We start from the raw sequence: 25,458 nt of genomic DNA on the forward strand, positions 1-25,458 counted from the left end.
AATCCATCGTCTGGTGAATGATGCTCCGCGCGGTGGATTCTGGGTAAGACGACGGCCCGCCGCCATGTTTGTCTTTCTGCACCGGGCTGAAGGAGAGAGTCTGGCGTCATGAGAGGAATCCGGTCCCTCAACAGTCTTCCCGTGAGTCCTCTCTTCTCCCCGCGTGGCCCGAGCTGTGTCCCCCGACACACGCGATGGGAACTTCACTTGTTTACCTCACTGGTTTTAGACGATAACCCCTCTTTTAGCTGTTTGTAGCGTGGTGGCTAGTTAGCTTGCTAGGTGGCTAGCTAACGCCGGCTTTTCTAGCGTAAGGCTAGCTCGCCTGTATTGTTTTTACAGCTGAGTTAAGTGACACCCCCTCTCCCCGGATCATCCACTTACACCGATAGTCAGATTCAAGTGGTAGTAACGTGTGCATGTAAAGCAGGAGGTTGTTTCTGGTTAGCTTGGCCACTTGTAGCTTCGTGGGGTTCTCCTGAAGGTCAATGTCTGATCCTGTGTTTACTGCAGTTCCGTGTCAGTGTCCTGGACAATATCCGGAGACTTTCTGACAGTTGACAGATCTCAGGCTGTGTTGACAGGGCACACACACACACATCTGGTCTTTACTTCAAGGTTATAACTTGCACGGGTTATTTCAGGTCACCCCCTCCCACCTTAATTTAGGACATGATGGCTAGTGTCTGCTGTCTGCTCCAGATGAAAATGATTACACAAATGTGAATCACAGAATGATCACCAGAATCTTATTTTAGGTCAAACTCGCAAACATAGGGTTGTTAATACAATTATTATTGAATACATAACATCGTCATCTAGAGTGTAGGTAATAATAATTTTCTATAATATGTGATTTCTTTTTGCTCAAGACTGGGGCTGCAATTGACAGCTTCTATCCTGATAAATTTAAATGTCAAATATTTCCCCCACTGTTTGGTCTATGAAATAAAGAGGAATATGTCTCGTCCACTCGTTTCTTATTCCTGGGTGACGTGAAAACAGCTCAGAGACTGTTGGTCTTCAAGTTTTGACCAGGTTTATCAGACAGTGATTTGTTTTCCTTCTTTTACCTGAATCAGGTACATTTATCAAGTAATATGTAAATAAAAAACAAGGATAAATGGAGCATAGTATGAACTAATGGCATTTTGTATAAGAAAATATAGATTATTAAATCATTTCCTATCATGTTGGTCACCTGGTCATGCCTATTGATTTATCTTGTGACCCATGGAAGGAGGTGTTGGTAGATTACAGATCTAGCCATCTCTCAAATACTCATTAGGGTTATAAATCATGTTGATATTTTTGAGGTTAAGATTTGTCCGATCGAATGTCTTTACTACTTTCATAGACATGTTGTTCACAGCTGTCGTCTCTTCCCACAGAAACGTTGCTATGCAGCTGCCAGGAGGAGTGAAGCTCTGACTGAAACCGTTGCAGCTCCCCCTCCTCAAAATGTCCAGGTAGCACTTGTCTACATTTGAGTACCTGTTAAAGGCTAAACTGTTTAAATGAATCAAAAGTTGAATCAGAGAAAAGAAGAGCCAGTAGCAGGAAAATTGACACTGTAAATTCACAAGGATATTTGTCATTGCTGCTCCAGGTGTCAAAGCTCCCAAACGGTCTGGTGATCGCATCACTGGAGAACTACTCGCCCTTGAGCAGCGTTGGTGTGTTTGTGAAAGCTGGGAGTCGCTATGAGACTGTGGAAAACCTGGGTGTCTCTCATGTGCTACGACTGGCCGCCAACCTGGTAACCTGTGAATGACTGTGAACATGCAATGTTTTCTGGGAAAAAATTGAATTGTGTTCAGTTAGCTTCATGGTTACGTTTTCCTTTTTGTAGACTAACAAGGGGGCATCTGCCTTCAAGATCTGTCGAGGAGTTGAAGCACTGGGGGGCAGCCTGAGGTCAGTGTCTGCGCATGCTTACACGGACTGTCCTTGCATGTCCTGCTATAAATAAATTTGAGACTACCAGTGTAACTGAATCTGGACCAACTGCCTTTTGTTTACTTGCAGTGTGACATCATCACGAGAGACCATGGTCTACACTGCAGACTGTTTGAGAGATCACCTGTAAGTGCTCCCATCTTCAAGTTTTATGAGCTTTTTAATGAGGGTCATGCAGATGTGGCAGATGCCACAGTATGTCCTCACCGCTCTTGTATCTGTGTGTCCAGAGATTCATTATTGGAGTTTTTGGTCGACGTGACCACAGGTCAGGAGTTTCGACCGTGGGAGGTCGCCGACCTGACGTCCAGGGTGAGGCTCGACAAGGCTCTGGCTCAGCAGTGTCCACAGATAGGTTCGTATCAGGAGCAACCTGTCAGCATTGAGGAATACATGTTTACACAGTAATTGAACCCATCTGACAAGTGCTGTAATTGATCTCAGGTTTGTGCTTCCAAATAAAACCTGAGCTGCTCTTAGCTACAGAGCAGGCGGTCGATTCTCAGTGGAATCGTCACCTCACATTTTAAGGTCTTTGTCCTGTTTTCCTCGGCTGAAATTCAGGTCTCTTTCCCTTTTCTCCCCCAGGTGTAATTGAGAAGTTGCATGAAGCAGCATATAAAAATGCCCTGTCCAACTCTCTGTACTGCCCTGACTACATGGTCGGCCAGGTCTCCCCTAAGCAGGTAGCACCTTTGTTTTCTTCTGTTTCTATACATTAGGGAAATAGTTCATCGTATGGTCTTGGAACTGATTTCTCAGAGTGAATGATTGCATTAGATGTTGCATAGCTCTTACATGTGTCTCCTCCTCCTCCCTCCCCTGTAGCTGCAGTCCTTTGTTGAAGACCATTTCACCACTGGCAGAATGGCTCTTGTAGGACTAGGTGAGTGTCTACTAGTATGGATTCATCACTTCCCATCAGCTTTTTCTTTCACGTCAAGCTTTGCTTATCAAGACTCCATTTTACATTTGATGCGGTTGTATCAGTTGGTTAACTTTTGTGTGCGTGTTTGCTTACACTTAACCAAACTGTTAAATTTGGCCTCTGTCAAAGGCTGAGAGGTAAATCAAAGCTGGTATGTGAAGAAAACCATGACACCGACTAATTGTTGGGGTTGCTACAAGTGTGTGCTTGCCTGTGTGTTAATACATCATGTTAATATGTCAGCTTGTATTCTGGGAATGTGTGACATTTTCCCATTCACAACACTGCGTTTTTATCAACCTCAGTTGTATATTGATTTCGTTACTCTCTGATTTATGCATCCAGGTGTGAAGCACTCCGTCCTGAGGCAGGTGGGCGAGGGTCTCCTCAGTACCCGCAGTGGGGCCAGTGCGCCTGTGGCTAAATCTGTGTACCGTGGAGGTAAACACTTGTGTTTGAAAGGCACTACACACACTTTCCAAATTGCATAATTCTCATGATGGTGTGATGTGCATGTGTAGGTGAAGTGCGAGTGCAAAACAATGACGACCTGGTCCATGCGCTGATTGCCTGTGAGGGTGGTGTGACGGGTAGTGAAGAGGCTAATGCCTTCACCGTGCTGCAAAGAATCCTGGGAGCTGGTCCACATGTAAAGAGAGGCTCAAACATCACTAGCCATCTGTGTCAGGGTATTGCCAAAGCTACCACACAGCCCTTTGATGTAAGTACAAAAGTTAGAAATAACTTTTATTAGGCATTCAATCTGTTCTCAGGATTACTTGGTTGCATTACTTCTAAATGCAGAGAGCTTTGTTTTGGAATGTCACATGACCTCTGCTTATCTTACAGGCCACAGCCTTCAATGCCTCATACTCGGACTCTGGCCTATTTGGTGTCTATACCATTGCACAAGCGCATTCTGCAGGAGAGGTGATTACCCAATCCACTCCTTCTAAGAGAAATGCATTTAAAACGTGACATACGCTGAATGTCCCTGAATGTTTCTATGCAGGTGATCAAAGCTGCCATTGCTCAGGTGACAAGTGTGGCTGAGGGAAACGTGTCAGAGGCTGACATCACCACTGCAAAGTAAGTCCACTAGGAAGAGGCAGTTTTATACAGCACACAGATGTTACTGTACATGTTTCACTGCTGTGCTGAATGTGTTCTGATTGTGTTGAATGTGTTTGACGTATGTGCACAGAAAACAGGTGAAAGCCGATTACCTGATGTCAACAACAGAAAGCTCTCAGGGCCTGATGGAGGAGATCGGTGCTCAGGTTCTGAACACTGCAGCATACCAACTCCCAGATACTGTTCTCCAGGCCATAGATACTGTCACCCAGGATGATGTGGTCAAGGTGAGTGCTTTCACTGCAGATAGGACAATCTTTTATCATCACTCTCAATGGAAAATTTTCTGCTGGATATTTTCACATACACAGCTTTAGCTTTAACTCGGCATTTACGAGTGATCGAATTCTTGCATTAAGTGTAGTTATGTTTTTGTGAGAGGATACCGAAGGGATTTTTCTGGATTATTGCAGCCTGAAAAGCTGTTGCAATGTTAGGTGTATTTTAGGGAACAAGTGAAAACTGCATTTTTTTGTAACAAACTTTCACAACTCAAATTCCTGAAAATTAAGATTAAACTAATTACCGCTAACTTTTTATTAGGTCAAATAAATGCATTGCATAACTGATGAGTGGTTAATTTGCAGTTTCTCTCCTGAATCATTAAACTTCAGATTTGTTCTTACTTTAAGGCTGTAGCCTCCTGAAAAGGCAGCAGAATTGTTTCTTTTGACCAAAATGTTTCCTCACGCTAAAATGATCTTTCTCATTTCTCTACAGGCTGCGAAGAAATTTGTTGATGGCAAGAAGACCATGGCAGCTAGTGGATACCTTGGCAATACACCGTTTGTGGATGAAGTATGAAAGTAAAGAACTGTTGAGTTTTAACTTGGGCATGCAGTGCTTGGCTGCCTGAAAAAAGAGGAACGAGGACCTGAAAGCCACGGCCTCCTGCAACACTTCATTTGACCTCACCAATCACTTGTATTCTGTCCTGCAGAACGTGTGAGCTCCAACAGGGAGACCGGATCATAATGCAATTTTTCTGTTGTCATTTTTTTGTCGATTTAACTGTATATCTATGTAAATTAAAGTTATGACGGTAATAACAGATGGTTTTTGCTTGACTTTGTGTGTTAGAATGACTATTACTGCAGCTTTTTACGTTGTCAGAAGTGAAGAACTACAGCCATAGTGCACTGTATTGTTCCCCTTATCAGCCAATAGGGGGACACAAAAGCACAGACATTTTATAACAGGGTCTTGCAGAAGTTTCCTTTGATACAATGTTGAACATCAGATGTAACAACAGTCGACCAAGTATAAAGATGTAAAGATTAATTAAGTTAAAGAAGCAATATACAAGCCTGCATTTAAAATTTTGCTTGGAAAAAAGTTGTCGGCTAAATGTAATATAGGATTATTATTACTGCATAACCACTATTTGAGTTTTGCAGCTCACAATTTTATAATGGAAATCATTTAATAAAATCGTTTTTTAATTTACAATTTTATCTATGGCTGTATAGAACAACATTTATCTGCAAAGTAGTGGAGTATTAAGTTGAAGAGGAATGGAAATACCCAAGTAAAGTCAAAGTACCTTAGTTGTGTGTAAGGGTACTTTGAAATGCTTTAGTAATTCTCAAACTTCTGTCAAAGTTCAACTGTTGGATTAAACACATTTTTCATGATCTACTTATAATGAGTACAATCTAATGTTATTATCTAATGACTATTTAAGCACAAGGCACCAAATTAAGATAACTGCTGTTTATATTTGTACTTAAATAATGCAATATTTCCAAATCTGCGATTATTCAGATGATCAAATCAAACGAGTTGCAGGGAAGCATAGTTGTGTGACCTGTTATCATCACATGGTGGGTTTTAGAATGAAGATCAGAGTGAATTAATTTCCTGTTGCCTGTTCAATGTGCTACGACATTACTCTGAGGTGCAAAATGAAGAAAGTCTTTAATATCCTTCAAGGGCAATTTGATGTACAACCAGCAATCAGTGCACGACAAAAATAAACCAATAAATACAATGTAAATAAAACACAATATAAAAACCCTATTGTTGTTGTGTTGTTTTCCTCGGTCTCTCTATGAACAGCTGAACCCTTGACAGTTATTTGACACAATCAGGGCGACTAAGGACAAACCGACCCCCTGATTTTTCATTTTTTCAGTATCGCGAGGAGAGACCCCCGACCCCCTCAACGTGAGTTGTGAGTGTATGTGTGCGTGCGCGCCCGCGCGCGCGGCCCTGCTTGGGGGTGTTCTTCTGATGTCATCCGCCGGAGCAGGAGGCTGAGCTAACGGGGGAGAAACGGCTGGAGAGCAAAACAACAACGCCACCGTCCACACCGGAGCACGTACCGCTCCTTCTGGACAGAAACCCGCAGCTTTTGTCCTCTGTCCTGACCGGAGAAGAGGAGGAGGAGACGTCGGAGGAGGAGGAGGTGAAGCTGAAGCTGGCTAACGGGCTGAAAGTACCAGATGCTATTCCAGCGGAGCAGGAGGACGGTGATGGGTTCTCGCTTCCCTGAGGGGTAACGTTAGACCTCGGCTTGGAAATAACCCCGGACGCGGTGGAGTGAGAGGGGACCAGCTCTGCTTCTCCTTCGCCTCGGGGACATTTTGTCTGAAATGCGAGAGCAGTCGCGGTCTTGGCCGTCGAGCAGCTTCTGGGCCGCAGCTCGGCGCACCGAGCCCGAATCTGGGAAGTAGCTAGCTAGCTCTCCGCTAGCCGCAGCTGTACCCGATGCTGCTGCTGCTAAACGGATACGAAAGGCAACACGAGCGGTTCAGGGACCTGGCGCAGAGCGAGCTATTGTTTTACCCCACTGGACAACGACGGGCGTTTGAGATGTGATGCTTTTGTGTCTCGCATGTGAGCCTTTTGTAGCTGGAGGCTCTCGCTTGCATGACGCGAAGGAGCTAACGTTGCTGCAAAATGCACAGCGGAACCACAACAGCGGGCTCCTGTTGAGGGGGGCGAGCTTGGACAGATAGCAGCCCACCCTGGGTCGCTCAACAATCGGGGTCACGTTTGGACAGCGAGCGCCACATTGTCCTTCCTCCGTCACACACCGCTTCCTCGGCTGGAGACATGGATAAACTCACGATCATTTCAGGGTGCCTCTTTCTGGCTGCAGATATCTTTGCAATAGCCAGTATTGCAAACCCGGACTGGATCAACACTGGTGAATCGGCAGGTAAACAAACAAAGCTCCAGTGCAAGGCAGCTCTTTTTGTTCTGTGCGTTTCAGCAGGATTTCTTACACATGTCCCAAACAACACTGCACTTGGCAGCAGATTGTCGCCACAACAAAGATGTGTCCCATTGTGTGTTTCATCTGCAGTAACAGCTTTTGTCCTCCACAGTAGTGTTTTCAGTTCATGTTAGTGTTATACAATTTCGTAATTGTCACCGATGAGCTTTGTGCTTCTCTGTTGGTTCGAGGACTATAACTTATTGCATTTTTCACAACTTTAGGTAAATAGTTTGGCTTAAAAAGTGTTAGAGCATAATATAGAATGCCCAGATACAGTTTGTCAGATCCCAAAGTGATATCCTATAATTGCTTCTTTTTTTTTTGCTTCCCAAACCAGGAGACATCTAATTTTCTATGATGCATAACAGAGAAAAAAAGGCTTCCATAAATAGAGGAGCTGGAAACAGACTGATTAGCATAAGACTGTTGATGAAGTGCTTTGTCGATTTATTAGTTGTAGAGAAAATAAGTGCTTACAATTTTGCCAAGTGGTTGATTGATATTATCAATCAAACATTACACCAGGCTTTTAGGTGTGGGAATTAGCTCTTTTTGTTTGTGTGTCCTCATGATTGAAATATTTTGTTGGTTTCAACTCTTGATCATAAATAACACAGTGATGATTTCACACTGTGCTTTAGGCTATTCTGATTAAATTAATCTATTAAAAAAGTGAATTAATCAAGATAAAAAATTGGTTGTTGCAGCCCTATTTCTCTCAGATGTCTTACTTGATAATGGAACTAATAATTTCAGCTCAAAAAGTAATAGTGGCTTAGAGTTATACTTGCAAATTGACATTTGACGTGATATCAATCTAATGTAAGATCACTCAATGAACCAAGGCTAAAATGGTTTTGTTCGTGGCGGCCCCTGCAGAGTTTCGGATTGGAGCACATGCTGGTGGTCCTCCTTGTTTTATTTGTGTCAGTCCTGAGAACACATTCAGCTATTGATAGACAGCTGCTCCTCTTTGTTCCCTCTGCAGGATGACAGCTTAGTATCTGGGTCAGGGAGGGTTCATCATCCACCAATACAAATCCAGACTGTATTAGCTCAACGACATAAGCAATTTTTTTAACGCAAGGGTACCAAGGAAACAAGGGTGTTCTCCAGAATGCATGGTAGAGGATTTTATTGCAATGCAAGAATTGATGTTAAGTTTTATTTGACAATTGGAGACAACCTTTTGAATATTAAGGCCCAGTTCATCTAAAAGTAGTGCTCTACAGCCACAAATAGAGTGCATGGTAACTGAATGCTTAGGTCCACAGCTGTGTACCTTCATGAACCTTTGTCTATACTTATACTGCCCATTTTGCAGTAAGCATGGATGTTGAACAGCGACCAGCCTCCACCTCGCTGTCTCTGTTCTCACTTCCCCTCGCAGATTTCTCACCTCTCTTTGATGATTGTGGAGGTGCTTGTCTCGGGTGGTTTTATAAGACACAGATGTGTAAGACTCCTCTCATACATCTCCCTCACACTGTTTTCGTCATTTTGAGAATGTGTAAAATGGTAGAGAAATTGACCTTTTCTTTGTGGTTCTGGCTAGAAAGACAAACAAGTATTTTGCGAGTCACCTTGTGAAGTGTGTTTTATTTTTCTAACTTCGAAGGGCATAGAAAGCAAGGAGGTGTCGTAACAGCCACTTTGGATTGGAAAATTGCTATAAGTGAATTCCAAAACTATTTGTGTCTGAACTATTTTGTCAGCATTAATAATTGAATTGAACAAGTCAATTTTCACAGAAAGTCATGGAATCATTCTTCTTCTAAGGGATGAAAAGCAAGAACCAGTCACAAATTGCCTGAACCATTGGAATTATTCGCCTCTGAGCTTATTACTGTCTTTTATAAATGCCAGCATGTCCGTTGAATGGTTTCACATTTCAAAACGATGATCTTAAACTCATATCTCTGTATTTATGGAAACTTCAGAGAGGAAGAAAGTGTTTTCAGTTCATCTTGTCTTGACCTGTTTGAGGTGGTGCAGGGCAGATTGAATACTTTTTATAGTTTCTGCCTGCAGCTCTGTTTCGCTGTCTTCTGTTAATTTGGACACTTCCATTTCAAATAGCTGATTCTTGCGTCTCTATTACAGCTGCTTAATGGGATTCAATCTAATAAGAGCCCCATTTCTTGAAGTATATGCAATTATAATATACTGATAACTTAATAAATTACTATTGACCGTACGTCGTCTTTGTCCTCAGAGCAACAGACATGTTCAGAGAAACTGAAATGTTCTCCAGGGCAATTAGTTATCACCAATACAAGCTGAGTTTGCTAAGGGAGTGGGTGGCTGTTTGGCTCCTCTTTTGATCAAGTGATTTGATCAAAGCTTTTTTGTGAAGTCGGGTCACATAAGTAAACAAACAACACAGTCATTTAGTACTTATGACCCTTGGTTCCTCTAACTGTCCGCACTGCACCACTCCTGAACCTTTAGGCCAAGGTTTGACACACAAATAGTCAAACTCTCAGAAAAAACAACATACCTGAAAAAGAAGCACTAATGATTGTCATTTCTAAAGATAAAATGTTGATCTATGACATTGTCCTCACTTCAGTGTGATATCCTCAGGGAGTAACAGCTGAGGTTTATTTCCTGTGCCGAGTTTCAAGACAAAGCCATTGTTTCAGTAGTGTTAAAGGCAAAACCGGTGATTCTCAGCAGCTCTGCTGATGGCGGCCCCTCCTACAGATACTCGCTCCCACTGTTGATGCTATTTTCTAGCGCTTGAATAACTTCTGAAGCACTCTGTATGCGCACACACACGCATACAATTAAAAATGCTAAATCACATCCAGGCACAGAGTAGCTTTCATAACAGCTCCTGCATCCAAGGCCAGTGATGGTGACAGGGTTTCAAATATAGCACCAACTAGAAATCACTCTGTTTACAAATGAAGTACATACACGTAATGGTCCATCATTGCCTTGGCCTGGGATTATTGCAAAGTGCATTTGAATGAAGCTGTTGGTGAAGATTACAAAATGAAATAGTGACCCTTTCGCTTCTTAAGCAAGCAGTTTCTTGAGCCATCGAACAAGGCTTTTCCACTTTAGCATCCTACTTTCAGTGGTTGTATATAACCCCACATTTCTCTCCACAGTGGATGATATTTATTGCCCTAAAGTCTATGTTATTCACTGGTGCTCTTCCTTTAGCAGTTGATGAGTCGGTGCATCAGTCGAGAAAACCCTGAGTCAACCTTCATGATGTCAGTTAAATGGCTGCAATCTTTTTAGCTCCTCCGTTGAATGCTGTGTAATACAGGAGCAACAGTGGCAGGCTGGGCAGCATCACAGAACTCTGACGTTTTCTTATCCCAGAGGATAAGAAGTTTTACAGTAAAACGTAAAAAGTGAGGAGAATGATATATTCCACCTTTCTGTAAAGATTATCCACTTAGCACTGACTAGCTGCATTAGCTCCAAAATCCTGCCGCAGATGGTGCCAGTGCCAGGGTTTTCATTATGCCCAAAAAACTCCTCCACCATTTACTCCTGGCAGCAAACCATGTTTTTGGAGATTGGATAGCACTCTAAAAGGGCTTCATCACTTGAAAGTAGAGATGTAAATGCTCCCAAGACACATTGAGAATGGATCTGATCGAATTGGCCAAAACGTCTCTAGATGTGGTCTAAGGTGCATTATGACAACACTGAACACAAGTGTAATTGCAAGTGCGCTGTCAATCCTCACACAACATCTACATGTACAGACCGACAGACAGACAATTATCAACTTCTACCCGTGTTCATTTTTGTTTTTAAATCTATACACTTGTTAATTTTGTGAGCCATGCAAACAAAGAGGCGTCGACATGAGCTGGACAGATCGATCGGATCTCAGTCAGAGACACCTAGATAGTGTCGGAATAAAAATGATAAATGGATTCTCAGACACTGGAGTAGACAAACTCTATGTATTAGTCATATTAGCTATAATAGCTTTAGTCTTTAGTTGATTGAAAAAGTGACTCACTGAAAAATAGCCATATAACAGTACATCATAATCAATAAATGGGTGAAAAAGGTTGAATAAATGGATAATAATCACTGCTGCTGCAAAACTGCTACTACTGTTATTGTCTGAGTCTGACATTGTGTGAAAATTTAAATGAAAACGAAACAGGAGAATACTAAGTTGTGTTATTTTAAGTATCCCCTTTCAAAGCACAAGGACACAGTGTGTCATTGACACAAAGCTACTGAAACCCGGCCCAGCCTATATTATCGAGTTCCTCAGCTGCAGAGCCGGCAGTTTTGACTTTAGTCCAGCCTATTTCCCCGACGTGCAAGGACAGAACCTTCTGTACCGATTCAGAACTGAACGAAGATTCCATTAACAGGCCAGAAAATTAAATTCTGATGCACAGCTCTCAAAAAGAAAAAACTGCTGTAGCTGGGCCCTGAGTGATCTGGATTTTGCGGGCATATGCCAACACGGGTTATTACCGAGTTAATCATTTTGGGTATATGTTGATTTGCTAATATGTTTGTGTAAACGTAATATTTAGAGTTTAACCTTACGCTTTGTAATACAGAACTATAAATAAAGAGAAAACACAAATATAGAGAACTTCAAATAAGAAAAAAAGCATATTTTTGAGTTTACAATTTTAACCTGAATACATATCCATACTGCATTGTTAACTCTGTAAAATATATATGTTAATATTTGCGCTTTTTTGGTATATATGAACCAGATATCAATAAATCTGTGAAAGGCTAATATTGGCTCATATCAGTTAAACCATAAATCGATTGGGCTCGAGCTGATATTCTCATGACTCAACATTTATATACTTATATAACTTTATATTTCTTTGTCTGTAGTTTGGGACTTTTCATCTTCTTCTTACTTAACTTATTTCCCTTCTTTCACTTAATCTCGCTGCAGGCTGTCATGCTCAGAATTGGTTTGACAATAACTGAAAGTCTCCTTCTTGTGCTTAATCTTCAGTACGAGTGAGTTGGCGACAAGAATTTATTCTCATCCGATTGAATATGTATATCTTGTTGGGTGCTTAGAATTTAAGCAGATGCACTTTGGTTGTGGGAGTACAATGCTCTTTAACAAGCATTAAAAACACACAATTCCTGTTATGTCATAGCAAACACTCCCAAACAAATGACGTATTACCCCTCCAAAATGCATTATCATATATTTTGATTAAGTTCCTCCACACGGAATTGCATGACAGCAAAATTTGATAATTACTTTAAAGGAGATAAGGCGACTGAGACACTGTTGTGAGCATATTTCATCAACACCAGTCTATAAAGAGAAAGCTGACTGTGGACAACGTGACAGTAAAAAGGATTCATTTCTTGTAAGTCAGCAGCTCATCTGTTAGCACTTTTCATTAAACATTTCCTGTTACTTTACAAAGTGATGTTCGTCATACTTTGCCTGTAGCACGGGGAGGATGCTCCCTTTGGTCGTCTGCTGTTAAACACTGGATTAGTTCGATTTGTATTTATTTTAGAGGTGGTTTCTTGCATGAAACTCATTCTGCCAGGGTTTGTCCTCAACTTTTGCTATTCGAGTTTGGACCACATATGGCTTTCCTCTGGTGCCCCTACAATGCAAGTGGGCGCGGGCAAAGCCTCGAGCAGCAGCGGCCGAACAAGCAGCTGTTGTTGCCGCCCACCAAAGTTCAGAGGCTTGTTTGACTCATCATCCGAAACTTACAAACAGCAGCACCCCCTATGCTCTGCTAATGACAGCATCACCGTGCTGAAGATGAGCAGACACGGCCCTCATTTCCTCTCATTTGGACTAAGACCTGGTGTGAGGAGTATTTAGATCATAGTGATGGCGGAGCTGACTGCAGGGTAACAGCATGTTGGAGCTGGACCTCATAATAGAGAAGGACTTCTTTTTTGTCTGTAAGTGAAACATTGCATCCTTTTGCTATGCAGAGTGATGCGATAGGATGCTGACATGAAAAATGGAAGGCACAATTTGCCTTGGGATAGTTATTCAAAGAGCGCCACCCCAACCCACGATGACCTTTGCCCCTCCTCCTGCAATTATATGAGAGTGAGGCATGGTTTGTCATAAATTGGACTAATTATTGTCTGGGATAAATTTCTTGCTAGCCATTGGAGACACAGAATTAGTCCAGCACATAACAGTAACATAACAGTCGGAGGTTCTCTGCACAGAGGTGTTCACAACCGTAACAAATACTCTGCATTATTCAGGCGAGAGGTGGAACACCCGGGTGCAGCAGGCAGGGGCAGTAGGTGACGTTAAAACTCTGTTGAGGGGATCAAGAGATTTTCCTGACTTGCTATGTACTTCATAGCAGGAGTCCAAATGGACAACGTTTTGCAGATAATCCAGCGCCTCTCACTCTGATATTTCCCTTCACACATGCACCTCCTCCGGCGAAAATTCTGATGAGCGGCAGAGCTCATTGCACGTCTGAAAGCAGCTCATGTCTGCCTGCTGCAGGACAAAAATTCCACAAAGAACTAGTGAAACAGCAGGAGGCCATGGGAGAAGAAATGGTCATAAACCGGTGCCATTATCCATAGCTATAAAACGTTTGCCTAATGCTCTCCTGTTCCCTGCACTAGTCCCTGCTTTCTTAACCTTGCTAACCTCCTGTTCCTTAATTTGTTCAAGGTTGCTCTGTAATGTTGCACCGACTTTAAGAACAGGCTGTTAAGTAAGCTCTTGGGTGCCTCAGGTGACATTTTTTTTAGCTATGATCTCCATTGTTTTCTTTTGGCTGTTATTGCACAAGATTCTTCACAAGGAGACCTGTATTGTCGCAGAGGATATTACAGATAAGGTAAAAACTGAAGCCAGAAAACACTTCAATAATAAGTTTGCTCAGATGTCAGTCTGTTTATGTGTGGGGTGTAAGTTGTTTCTAAGGTAGGTGTTTCTGCCTGTAGCAGGAAATGTAAAGCCTTTAGTTCTGCAGCTTATATAGCTTACATACTCACAAACGTATACAGAATCCCAAGACGTCTCTATTGAACCAGTGACATTGTTTGTGTGGGTTTGAAAGGGTTGTGTTTGTGTTTGGTTGTTGCTTTAAAAGCACTGCTTTCCCTGGGTGTTATTAAAAGGGACAGGATTTCCTGTGGACAACCTGCACAGCCCACCACACCTCCCGAGGAACACAAACACATCTCTCTCACAAGCTTTGCTTTCTTTGTTCCAAGTGGTCTAGACTCAGAGGTTTCTGTTAGCGACATCATATAACCATTGTTTGCAAACACAAGGATCCTAACAGATTGGTTATAAAATGTCTGGTTTTGGGACGTTTCATACTTGACCTTCAGAAATTCCAGCTCGCGTACTTTACGACCAGCGGCTGATTCACTGTTTAACTTCATGATCTTGTTGGTGAATGGGTTGTTATTATGGTCTGTCTAGAAGGTTTGAAATGTCATCGGTGTTTAGTCTTTTGAACCTTAGTGGAAGGATATGGAATGAGTCGGGGTGGGAAGACTCATAAACAAGACTGAACATGTACGTTAATCATGCTGATATAAAAATAGTTCAGCTATCTGCCATCCTAAAGCCAACCCGCCACGTTCGTACCTTAGAGATCTGTGATCAGCAGAGTCCAGAGTGATGTGATGCTGTTCTGCTGACTCGGGTAGAATTTCCCTTGAGGATGTGCTCTAATTGACTGGCTTCTCTCCAGAGTGGCTGCACCAACTGAGCCTATTCCTGCTATGAGTACTGGCCTTCACACTCAGGAAGAGAAGACTTGGTGGTTATATGCTAGTATGGAAGAACCTCATTTGCAGTGTATATACAGTGATTATTGACCCTTTTAAAGTTGCTGCACATTCTTCTGCTATTACAGCAAATTCTTCAGATTTTGTGTCTGTATAAAGTGTCTTACCTGCGTGGGATGGATTCAGTAATTGGCAGGATTGATTTAGTCCTCGCCTTCTCTTCCTGAGAGTAGAAGTGCAAGAAGAAATGTTGGCCACTGGCATAATTGGGCCCACTAGTGTGAAGAAAGCAAGTCCCCAGCTCCTATTGCAAGCACTGAAGTGGTGACAAATTAACGGATCTCTCTCTCTGGTTTCCATTTCTCCTTCTTCACCTCTTCCTCTTTCACTCCACACGAGATGAGCTGCTATGCTGTGGTCTTCCCTCCCTGGACCATATCATTAATTGAGGCACTGAATCATAACTCCACTGTTTGTCTTCTGTAGGAGACTATAATTATTTTTCTTCCTAGTTTATATTTTTCATTTTCAGATGTGTATTCTGTGAGCTCTACAGGCTGTTTAAACTGTAATTAACTTGAACTTGCTTTGGTCTAAACACTGATTAGCAGCTCTGTCTGCTTGCACTTACGAAAACAACGAAAACGAATACGCAATTTATACAGGTAATTCTACAGGCTTTCGAGAGGAGCTCGAAAGCCTAATATCCAAATATTTGACTGAAACTTCATCAACAATCATCCTCTCTCTGCAGGTGCCCTAACGGTCGGTCTAGTCCGGCAATGTCAGACCATCCACGGCCGAGACCGGACCTGCATCCCACCGCGGCTGCCCCCAGAGTGGGTCACCACACTTTTCTTCATCATCATGGGCATCATCTCCCTCACAGTCACCTGTGGACTGCTGGTGGCATCACACTGGCGCAGAGAAGCCACCAAATACGCCCGCTGGATTGCCTTCACTGGCAGTAAGTGAACGAGACAGTGACATGCAAAGAGTTATGCTTTACTAGACTCGCTGTCAGCACAGTTCCTCCGGAGCGTTCTCACTTTCCTCTCGGTCTCACTGCATCTGTCTTGACATAACCTTTACTACATTAGTATATTCATAAACATGGTCTATTCGAGGGGGGGGTAAAATTGATGTGGCTGAATTTGTTGGTTTAGTTATTCCCTCGTAATTAAGCGTGGATATATGCAGGACATCTGTGGGTTTGTGTTTACAAGACTGACGTGTATTTGTTGGTGCGTATGTTTGTGAGTGAGTGAGTGAGTGTGTGTGTGTTTGTGTTTGTGTTTCTTTTGCATGCTTGATGACGCCTCTTGCTCCCTGAAGCTGATTTATTTAGTAATGCAGCTCGTCTGGTACCTGAGTGGGTGGCTTATGTGCCACAGCGTGTTCTCTTCCTCTTTACCTTGAACGCTGCTGCTCGCTGTTTTCCTTTATCCCCCCCAAACACTTCTAGCATTGATAATAACTCTGCATCCATCTCATGCTCTGTGGCTGGGTTGGTTTCGTAAGGATGTGTGGGAGGATGACGTTTGATTGGTTAGTTAAGGCAGTAGATGGCCTCAAGCACACTCGTACAGATGGAGCAGTGGCATGAGAAGCCACAATGCTCTGTAATGTTTGATTGTTTCAAAGCTTGGTGCATTTTTCATGGCACTGTGACGTCTTTGTGTGAAAAGTTGCCCGAGGATTTGAACAAGCATCCAATCTCTCTCTTGCCTGCCGAACTAAATGCAAATTCATAGTTAGTCCTCGTAGCTCCTCTTGATCACTTACAAACATCCAATGAATCCCAGTTTTATGACGTCCCGACCCCACGTCCACAACCTGTCTACCCAGTGAGATCAAATCTGTCTCCCTTGCTTAGCTTCTGTTGTTTGTACATTTATTTTGTTTGAAACAGTTTTAAAAGAGGAACATATTTTCTCGTTATAGATTTGATTGTTAATGAAAAAAAATACATTTATCCATCCATGCAAGTTGAGAACACATTTTTTTAAATGTTAGCAAATTAACGTTTACTCTGAACCATTGCTGCGGCAGTTGATTTATGCAGAGTTCTATCCTATTTATTTTTTTATTAATCCTTGAGGTGTTTACAGTTTGACAGGAGTCAACCTGATTGGTTGACTTAGTTAAGTGTCCCACAATGCAGACTGCATGTCAGGACAAAAACCAAGCCAGGAAGTCCTGGAAACTCCCCGTAGACACTTTTGTGAAAAAATTGTGGAGAGTAAAGCTTTTAATGTTCCCAGGAGCACTGTTGCCTTAAAGGATAATTCCAGTTTACTTCAACTTGGTGTATTTCCCACAAATGTGATATGGCTATATGGATTGTGCTAATAAAAAAAAAAGAAAACGCACACAATGGCAGCTTCTTTATAGAAGGAAAGGGGGACTCAGTGGAAGCTTTTACAAATAGTATGAGCCTGATGTTTACATGAATAGTCATAAATGCTTGTCCCTGAATGTGACTAGAATGAAACAATGACTTTCGTTATTGAGATATTATTTGGGAGGCAGTTTGTCTTTATTGCTATTTTTCAAGGCTGAACACACAGCCTCTGTATTCAGGGCACCTGTGCTACAAAGTGAGCTAGGTGGACCCCCCCACCCCCCCCCGTTACGCTTACTTTTAAGGCTCTACATCTGACTTGAGTTGCTGACTATTTCCCCAGTGCTGGGGATTACCAGTTTACCTGATAAAGGTGGACAGGTCACCACACACCCTATATCTGTAACAGCAGGTACTGCTCATCACCTGGATAAAACCGTCCCTGCAGTAAAGCATGGTGGTGACAGGTAGGCTGGTCAAAATGGAAGGAAGGATGAATGCAGCCAGAAACAGAGAGGTCCTTGATAAAAACGTGCCCTAGTGTGCAAGTGACCTGAGACTGGGGTTAGCATTCACATTTCAACACCTGATGACAGTTCAGATACTTCTTCCATTCATTGTGACAGAGCCTGAGAGGATCCACTGAGACTAATGATGGAATTCACTGGGCAATTACAGGTGTGCAGATCATATTGAGACTAAGCTGTCATTGAGGCGAATGTACGGCACTAAGGGTCTGGTCTGAATAATTTTGAAAATAAGAGATTTCACCGTCGTACTTAACAAACTGGCGACATCACTGAGATGTTTGAAACCAGGAGAAATCATCCCTTAAGTACTGGACAGCTCTGAGAGCTGGGTAAAAATAGAAAGCTAAAAATATTCTCATGAGCTGTCACCAAATGGCTTACACACCGAGGATGTGACCAAAATAATTTGATGCAGCCACAGTTGACTTTAACTGTCATAATCAGTGCTACCTGTACTTCTGCTTAACACTAATGTGATTGACGTTTAGAATTGATCAAGCACACAATAGTAACATAACAGGTCCCAGTACAGTTAAGTCTGTTCTCCTGCTGCATGTTCACTGTTGCAGACGAGCAGGACTCAGCGATGGACTAAAGCAGAATAAATATCCTTTGTGCACTTTCGTCGAAAAACAAGCTATTTTCTGCCGGTGATTCTCAGAAATCTCTTTTAACGTCACAGAGCATTACATAAGTGGACTCTGAGCTGAAATTGAACCTTCAGAATAACATCTTCAACGGTGACTAGGGAGAGGATAAAATAGGCTTTTTAATTAGTGACCACTTTGTTCTCCAGTCGAAGACTTTGTACAGACTTCACCCCCCTCTCACTAACGAACCCGACTCACACTGTGCAGAACATCACAGCGTGGCCTTTTATATATTTTTTTAGTGCGCTGTCTATTATGACTGCAGTGATTCTCAACATGGGGTCAGCACACTAATTGATCCCAATGGGTTTTAATACAGATTTCAGTGTCGTCAGTAGGTTTACATGCATTTTAAGAAATGGTGTTACTCTTGAAATCTGTGTTAACAACCTGGTTACTGTTTATCCTGACATTATGTTTATCAATATATCTATACTGCAGCTTCATTGCATAAACTGTGTCATGTTCCCTATTTTGAAATACATTGTGGATACCTTTAAGTCACATCGATGCTACTCGACAGAACAACGTGTGTCACAGTGCGTTGGACTCTCTCATCTCCATGAGGCGGAGTCACTGATCTCGCCATGCCTCTGCTGAGTGTAACAGCTGCTTCAAAGCCGTTTGACAAGCTCTATTGCATCTCTCTAATGAAGTTGCTAAAATTGAATTCACTTCGGGCGGCATATGTTGAGTACGTTCCGCATCTTGTGTGGAGAACAAAGACTTAAACAAAGGCTGAAGTCAGATGTTTCTATCCCTGGATTTAGTAACGCTGTACCTGATGTGCTCCTTTTCAACATTTATAAGAAGAGACATTTAAGAAGTGCTTTTGTTAAAAGGTATAATGCAGTTATAGCCAGATATAGACATAATCTGGTTTTCTCCACTTATGGGTTTTTCACAAGAGGGGTTATGTTGTTAACAAATACAACAACACTTGTATCTGCCTTCGACATTATTGCATATGAAAAAACACTTATATATATATACTGCTATAATTAGGCATATCAGAAGAGTCTGTTTTTTGTCTGTGCAGAATTGTCTTTGTGTCTAAACCATAAACTAACATTTTCTCTGTCGCTCTTCCCTCATCCAGTGATCCTCTTCTGTATGGCGGCACTCATCTTCCCTATAGGCTTCTATATCAACGAGGTGGGAGGTCAGCCGTACAAGCTGCCCAACAACACAGTGGTCGGCTCCTCGTACGTGCTGTTTGTCCTCTCCATCTTCTTCACCATAGTGGGACTGCTGTTTGCCGGCAAAGTTTGCCTCCCGGGCTGAGGACTGGACAGTGCCCGCCTCTGGACGGACACAGGAGGCTCTGAAAATGTATTGGGATTTACAAAAACACACAACGACTGAAAATCAAAAACACCAAACTCTGGCCGGACGCCTGAAACAGGGAATACTCTGCTTATGTGTCAAGGGACCGCAGCAGCACGGAGTACCCAACGACTAAAAGATGAAAGGAATCAACGAACAAAATAGTAGAGAGGGACCTGGGCACAAAGGGGTGGAGGAGAGAGAGAGAGGGCAGCTGAGGCTGTCGCAGCACCCTGCCACTGTTGATTTAAAATATGGCCGTGTCTCTGTACTTGTTCTGTCTAAGGGTGCTTAATGTGCCGCTGACATGCCAACCGAGGCCACAATGCTGGCGCACATTTCTTGAGGACTGCTACAGCCACTCCTTGACTCGACTCCCCACTGCCCACCCCCCCGCCGCCCTCGGCACACATCTGCGACGTCACGACTGCTCCTGTTGCTATTTTTGGCTTCTCTTAGCTATTTCAGTTGTGTGTTTTTCTGTTGTTGTACATTTTGTGTTCCTTTTTTTTTTTTTTCTCCCCCCCCCCCCTGCCGACTTTCCACTGAAGTAGTTTGAGTGTAATCGAGGTTCACTGAACTAGATCTTTGAGGGGATATTTTAGGGGGAGGGGTTTCTGCCAGCTTGGCTTTAGAGCAGGGTTTCTTCTCGCCTGTTGCGTCCCAGGGCCCCAGGTGTGGTTGGCGAAAGCAGCTGAGGTCCCAGCTGTCTGGGCCGACTTAGGGCTGCTGTGGACGAGAGAGGTCGGCGAAGATGCACCCCCTCTGGATTGTCTCCAACCAACTCCAGCTCAGGAGCAGGTGACAAGGAGGGGTGACACCCGCGGGCAACAGTACGTGGAAGTCAAGTACCATAAAGGAGAATGCCACTCAATGTAAGACCAACCATACTTATTTATATGGACAGCAATAATCTATCAATGAGTGTAGACGGCATAACCCACGATACTGATGAACACCTTTTGCCAATAACTATTAGACTGTGAATTTAGAGAGTAATCACCTGGACATAAACACACCTCTTGTATTTGTAGATAAGTTCAGGCACAAGCACAGTGACCTTCAAAGTATTTCTCAAACATGTACATCTCTGTGGTGTTACATTTAGGTGAACTTGTATGACAGTATTGACATTTTCCAACAGAAGGTGTGTAGTTATTATTAATGGTGTGAAAATAACACTTTGGATTGGTGGTATTCTCCTTTTAATGTCAGACAGGAAAGAGCCGAGCCAGGAGCATTTGTTTTTTTGTTTTTGTCGGTGAAGGCATTGGGACTGCCGGTCAGGTCCGTGCACGGGGCTGTGCCTCATTGTGCTGCTCTTGAGGCCTGTGAATGTAACATACACACAAACACATGAAAACACACATTTACACACACAACCACCTCACTGTCTGCACCGTGTAGATCCACACACTAGGGCTGATACTAATTGTTTCACTGTTTATCACTGACTCTGCCTATTTTCTTCTTTAATTAATTAATAGTAATTAAATTGTCCGTTAAAGGTTCCTGCAGCCCAAGGTGATGCTTCCACCAAAAGCCCAAAGAGGGATTCAATTTATCGTAAATGATAAATGTAATTTTTTGCTCAAAAATGTCTGAAATGACTAACGAATCACAAATGTTGCACATTTAATTCATTTCATACTAATAAACCTCAGAAAAGTGAAAAAATGCCCATCGCAAAACCAAAAAACCTGCTCCAGGCTCCATATTTGTTTTTTTAATTCCATTGTAATTTTTCCATATTTTCTAACTTCAGGGAAAACACAGTGATGTGCAGAGCAGTGTGGGTTTCAGTGCAAGTCCAGTGAAATTAAAACTCTTCTCCAGAGCGCCAAGCTTTGTTCAGCTCACCAAACATTTCAGTTACTCTGTCCTTCTTCAGGTACCCAAGGTTGTGCCTGGTTTCCTTGTTCCTTATAACAACACTTTCAAGATCCTTTAAAGACAAAATAACTCAATTCACTAATTATCATAAATAAAAAATGTAATTTGCAAACATTTGTCAAATATGGATCAAATATAATCTATTGACAAAGGAGAATGATCGTTGAAAGTTCTGGAGGAATAAGCATCTCTTTCGTTTTGTTTTACACATTTGTACGCAAATGTCCTGACATGCATTTAATATGGAAAAAAAATGTGCTTCCTTCAGATCCGACCAAGTTGTTCTCAACTAATGATAAAATATCATTATCGTTTAATCTACTCGTCATGTTCTCAATTCATCAATAACTCACTAAAACAGTGAAAGGATAGTATAACTCTCGACTTGTTATTTTCAGATGTCTTGTTTAGTTCTGTTCAACAAAGAGAAACCCTCACATTTGAGAAGCTGTAATTTTTTTTACTAAAATGATTTTCAGTCAAAAGGATAGTGTTATTTCTTCCTTTGACCAACTAAATTATTATCTAACTAAAAGTAGTTGCATTTCGGCTCAAACATAAATGAAGATATGAATTAATAAGACGGTTTAAGATGAATTTAGTTTCACCTCCCCCACATACACAGTAAATCTCACACGTCGGTTCGTACTGTGCGTGTTGACACGCTACTGGCAGGCAGATCTGGTCTTAAAAGGGTGTTTGTGTGAGTGTGTGTGTGTGTTTCTGTATGTGTTGAATCAGTCACAGAGTTCAGTTGCTAAGTCTTAAGAGTTTTGTTTGATATTTCTGTTTTCCTGCTCAGCTTTTCTCACTCAGTCTGACGATGTATACTGCTAATCTGTACCCTCTGCAGTGCCCTGTCTTCGGGTGGTTCAGTATTGTGCCATGACATGTTTTTGTTTGATAGTGTACAGACACAAGAGGCAGTATTTCTGTATTAGGAAGCACTGTGCATTCAACACTATAGGTAACAGAAGTAGAAGCACCACACCTGTATAAAAAAGAGAACTTCTTACCTCATTGTTTTTGTTTCTGCTATTATTTTCTAATGGTGGCAATGTGTGCCCTCTAATTTGTCTCTTGCCTTGATCGGATGTCTTCACATAAAGCCTATGATCATAGGAAATTATTTATCACTGAATAAAAAGAGAAAAACATGGGTGTGCGTGACTCTGGCACAGTCTGATGGGTTTATTGGGCTTATTCAACAGGACGTGGCTGATCTAGCCGGCTCTTACAGATCAGTTCATTTGATCAGAGCTGAGTTTTGCTTAAGGTGTTAACCTTGAGTCACGATGTTACTTCTACAGGATGTGGCCCCAATAGACTTTTTACTCCGACTTAATTAAATCAGAAAAAACTAATGTGATCCAAGGGCAGCCGACAGGGATGCGTCACTGAAGAGCTGTGTGTGTTTTCAGAGTTCACAGTTTGAAAGCGGCTTCAGGATTGATGAGCAACTGAGGCAGACTCTTCCTTTTGAATATTCCTCTATTTTTAAGTTATTGCTGTCGGGGCCCTTTGGAGAAAATAAATCAGTAATGTTGAAGCTTTTAATTTGTACTATTGTGCATTTTCTTTTCCTTTGTATTAAGGATCAGTTGAACACATGCGTTAGGACTCAACCCATGGATGAGAGAAGTTCTCAGAGGATGTTCAGTGGTTGCGTCCTTCACACTGACCTTGTTCGGTTTCCAAAGCGATTCGATTTTTGTTTTCTTTTTTAAACTGGGGGAAAAATTGCATTGCATCATCTGTCATAACATTGCTTGTGGCAGCTTCTGGCATCGCTGTTGAACCAGCCCTCACCCTTCAGAAGGTTAGTTGAATTTAAACCGCTGTTCTCACTATCTAACAAAGTATGAGTGACGCTTAAAGGAGTAGTTCCATGTTTATAGTGAATAAGCTGATTCATTGTCTTTCTGGATGTTTTGATTTAAAAGAATGTTGTGGTATATAATTATATCATTGGGGCCTTTGTGCCATTATTAGGTGACAGAAGTGGTGGGGGGGGCTTGACGCGCATTAATTGGTAAAACTGGGGAGATATTCCATTCTGAAAGTTTTTAAATACTGGTGTCAAATTAGTTTATAATGGACATTCAATCAAATCTAAGCGCCATTCAAACTCAAGAGAACACATTCCTTACAGCTTACACAAGTGAGCGCAGAGATCCAGGGGCAGGGTTCGAGTCTCTGTTCCACAAAAAGGGTATTTTCATTTGTTTATTTATGCCTTCATCCAGTGGAGCAAGTCAGTATCTCACTGGAGTTATGCAGCTGAAGATAAGACACCACTCCGCTCAGGACTGCACCTCCTGACCTGCAGCATTTGAGTGGAGTTGAGCAAGATTTCAGACATCCACCGACATCTGTACATTTACAATACAAATATCTAAGGAGCTGAGAAAAGGAGCCGAACACGTCCGACGAAGATGTCAACATGGAAAGATGAGATCTGAGAGCTTTTGAAAGGAATACTCAATCATTGTTATGCTGCACTGCTGTAACACAACTTTGTATTGGTTGATAGAGCCCGTCACTGATTCTGGTTTTATAGAACTGTTAATAGAAGCTTCAACACAACAGTTCTATCGGTGCAGTGGTCCCCCGTCGTGGGGGGTAAGGATCCTCAATGTTCCTGAGATGATATCCAAGCGGAGGAGTCACAGATGAGGCTGGATTTCCTCAGGTCAGCATATGTCCAATAGAGAGTAATTGGAGGACTGATCAACTCTGACAGAACAGTTCTCGTGATCCAGATGGAGCTGAGACAAAATCCATCCTCAGAGCTTTGGCCGTAAAGGAAAAGTAGATTATAAACTATACTGCTACAACTTGTACAATATCAATTTGAGTCTGGGTAATATTCTTGGAATAAAGAAGCAGCTCCGGTGGATTTCTAATCGCTGTCTAAGACTTGTTCCTGTGATACAGGGAGCTGCAGGTTTAGGACCCCGCTAATTCTGTGACTGAGTCAAAGTCTCAATCACAGATTTACTTCAACTAATGGAAAAGGCCATCAGCTACGAGAGCTCCCATTCGCTCTTTCACATCTCAATATATTTACAATAAGCACCTGGACGATAAAGGTTCTCTAAACATCTGATAAAACCTGTGATGCAATAAGACCTACACACTGACGGGTGCCTCCACATGACATACTGTATACATTGTGTTGGTGGGAGTAAGGGCGAGACAGAGATCTGCTGATATCTTGCAGCAACACATGCTCCGTTATTTTGTTCGCTTCCCTCTGTGACCCGAGCGTTGTCCTTCTGTCCGGTCTCCACCAGTGTCAGTTCGCTGCCATGCGTAAATATGGCCGCCTTCTGTTCACGAGAGGCCACGCCAACTCTGCCCCGCCCCGCCCAAGGAGAGGATCAACCTGGTGATGATAATGTAACCTACTGACGGACCTTCCTACCTACTTACCACAAAACTATGTACTTATCTATCTATCTCATAAAAATAAAGATGCCTTTAAATGGGTAGAAAACAAACTAGTTCATATTAGATAATATGAGAATCATATTTATATAATAATACAAAAGACTCACAGATGAATAAAATAATCTGTGATGGCTGGATTCCATTCGGCTGCTTCTTTAATATTATTGGTAACGCTTGTGCTTTTTCTTACTATGAAAAGTCAAAGCATCTGCTGCAAGGTTCGTTGTCGTTGCTAACTTTAGCCTCCCTCAGTATTGATCTGTCAGTAGATGGGAAGCTGATGCTCAGCAGAGGTT

General features: G+C 42.2%; 2 protein-coding genes across 2 annotated transcripts; both read left to right on the forward strand.

The window, feature by feature from the left end:
• On the forward strand, positions 1 to 5,072 carry LOC133971284 (cytochrome b-c1 complex subunit 2, mitochondrial). The gene is made up of 14 exons (XM_062408572.1): positions 1 to 141; positions 1,392 to 1,469; positions 1,610 to 1,759; positions 1,853 to 1,917; positions 2,029 to 2,085; positions 2,190 to 2,314; positions 2,548 to 2,645; positions 2,788 to 2,845; positions 3,233 to 3,328; positions 3,409 to 3,608; positions 3,737 to 3,817; positions 3,900 to 3,976; positions 4,092 to 4,248; positions 4,742 to 5,072. Exons 1-14 carry the CDS (start codon positions 109 to 111, stop codon positions 4,823 to 4,825), a joined length of 1,359 nt encoding a protein of 452 aa, XP_062264556.1. The 5' UTR covers positions 1 to 108; the 3' UTR covers positions 4,826 to 5,072.
• A 1,195-nt stretch (positions 5,073 to 6,267) lies between these two features.
• Positions 6,268 to 22,868, forward strand: mosmoa (modulator of smoothened a). The gene is made up of 3 exons (XM_062408503.1): positions 6,268 to 7,184; positions 15,721 to 15,933; positions 19,590 to 22,868. Exons 1-3 carry the CDS (start codon positions 7,079 to 7,081, stop codon positions 19,772 to 19,774), a joined length of 504 nt encoding a protein of 167 aa, XP_062264487.1. The 5' UTR covers positions 6,268 to 7,078; the 3' UTR covers positions 19,775 to 22,868.
• The last annotated feature ends 2,590 nt before the right edge of the window (positions 22,869 to 25,458 follow it).

Source organism: Platichthys flesus, chromosome 16 (genome assembly GCF_949316205.1).
Source record: "Platichthys flesus chromosome 16, fPlaFle2.1, whole genome shotgun sequence".
In the NCBI taxonomy this organism is placed as follows: Eukaryota; Metazoa; Chordata; class Actinopteri; order Pleuronectiformes; family Pleuronectidae; genus Platichthys; species Platichthys flesus.

What these genes read in the sequence shown, in the direction of transcription:
- LOC133971284 (XM_062408572.1), top strand. Translation starts at nt 109, where the DNA reads ATGAGAGGAATCCGGTCCCTCAACAGTCTTCCC. An exon ending in GGTCCCTCAACAGTCTTCCC is followed by an intron (nt 142 to 1,391) that starts GTGAGTCCTCTC and finishes CTCTTCCCACAG; the next exon opens with AAACGTTGCTATGCAGCTGC. An exon ending in CTACCACACAGCCCTTTGAT is followed by an intron (nt 3,609 to 3,736) that starts GTAAGTACAAAA and finishes CTTATCTTACAG; the next exon opens with GCCACAGCCTTCAATGCCTC.
- mosmoa (XM_062408503.1), top strand. Translation starts at nt 7,079, where the DNA reads ATGGATAAACTCACGATCATTTCAGGGTGCCTCTTTCTGGCTGCAGAT. An exon ending in CAACACTGGTGAATCGGCAG is followed by an intron (nt 7,185 to 15,720) that starts GTAAACAAACAA and finishes CTCTCTCTGCAG; the next exon opens with GTGCCCTAACGGTCGGTCTA. An exon ending in CTGGATTGCCTTCACTGGCA is followed by an intron (nt 15,934 to 19,589) that starts GTAAGTGAACGA and finishes TCCCTCATCCAG; the next exon opens with TGATCCTCTTCTGTATGGCG.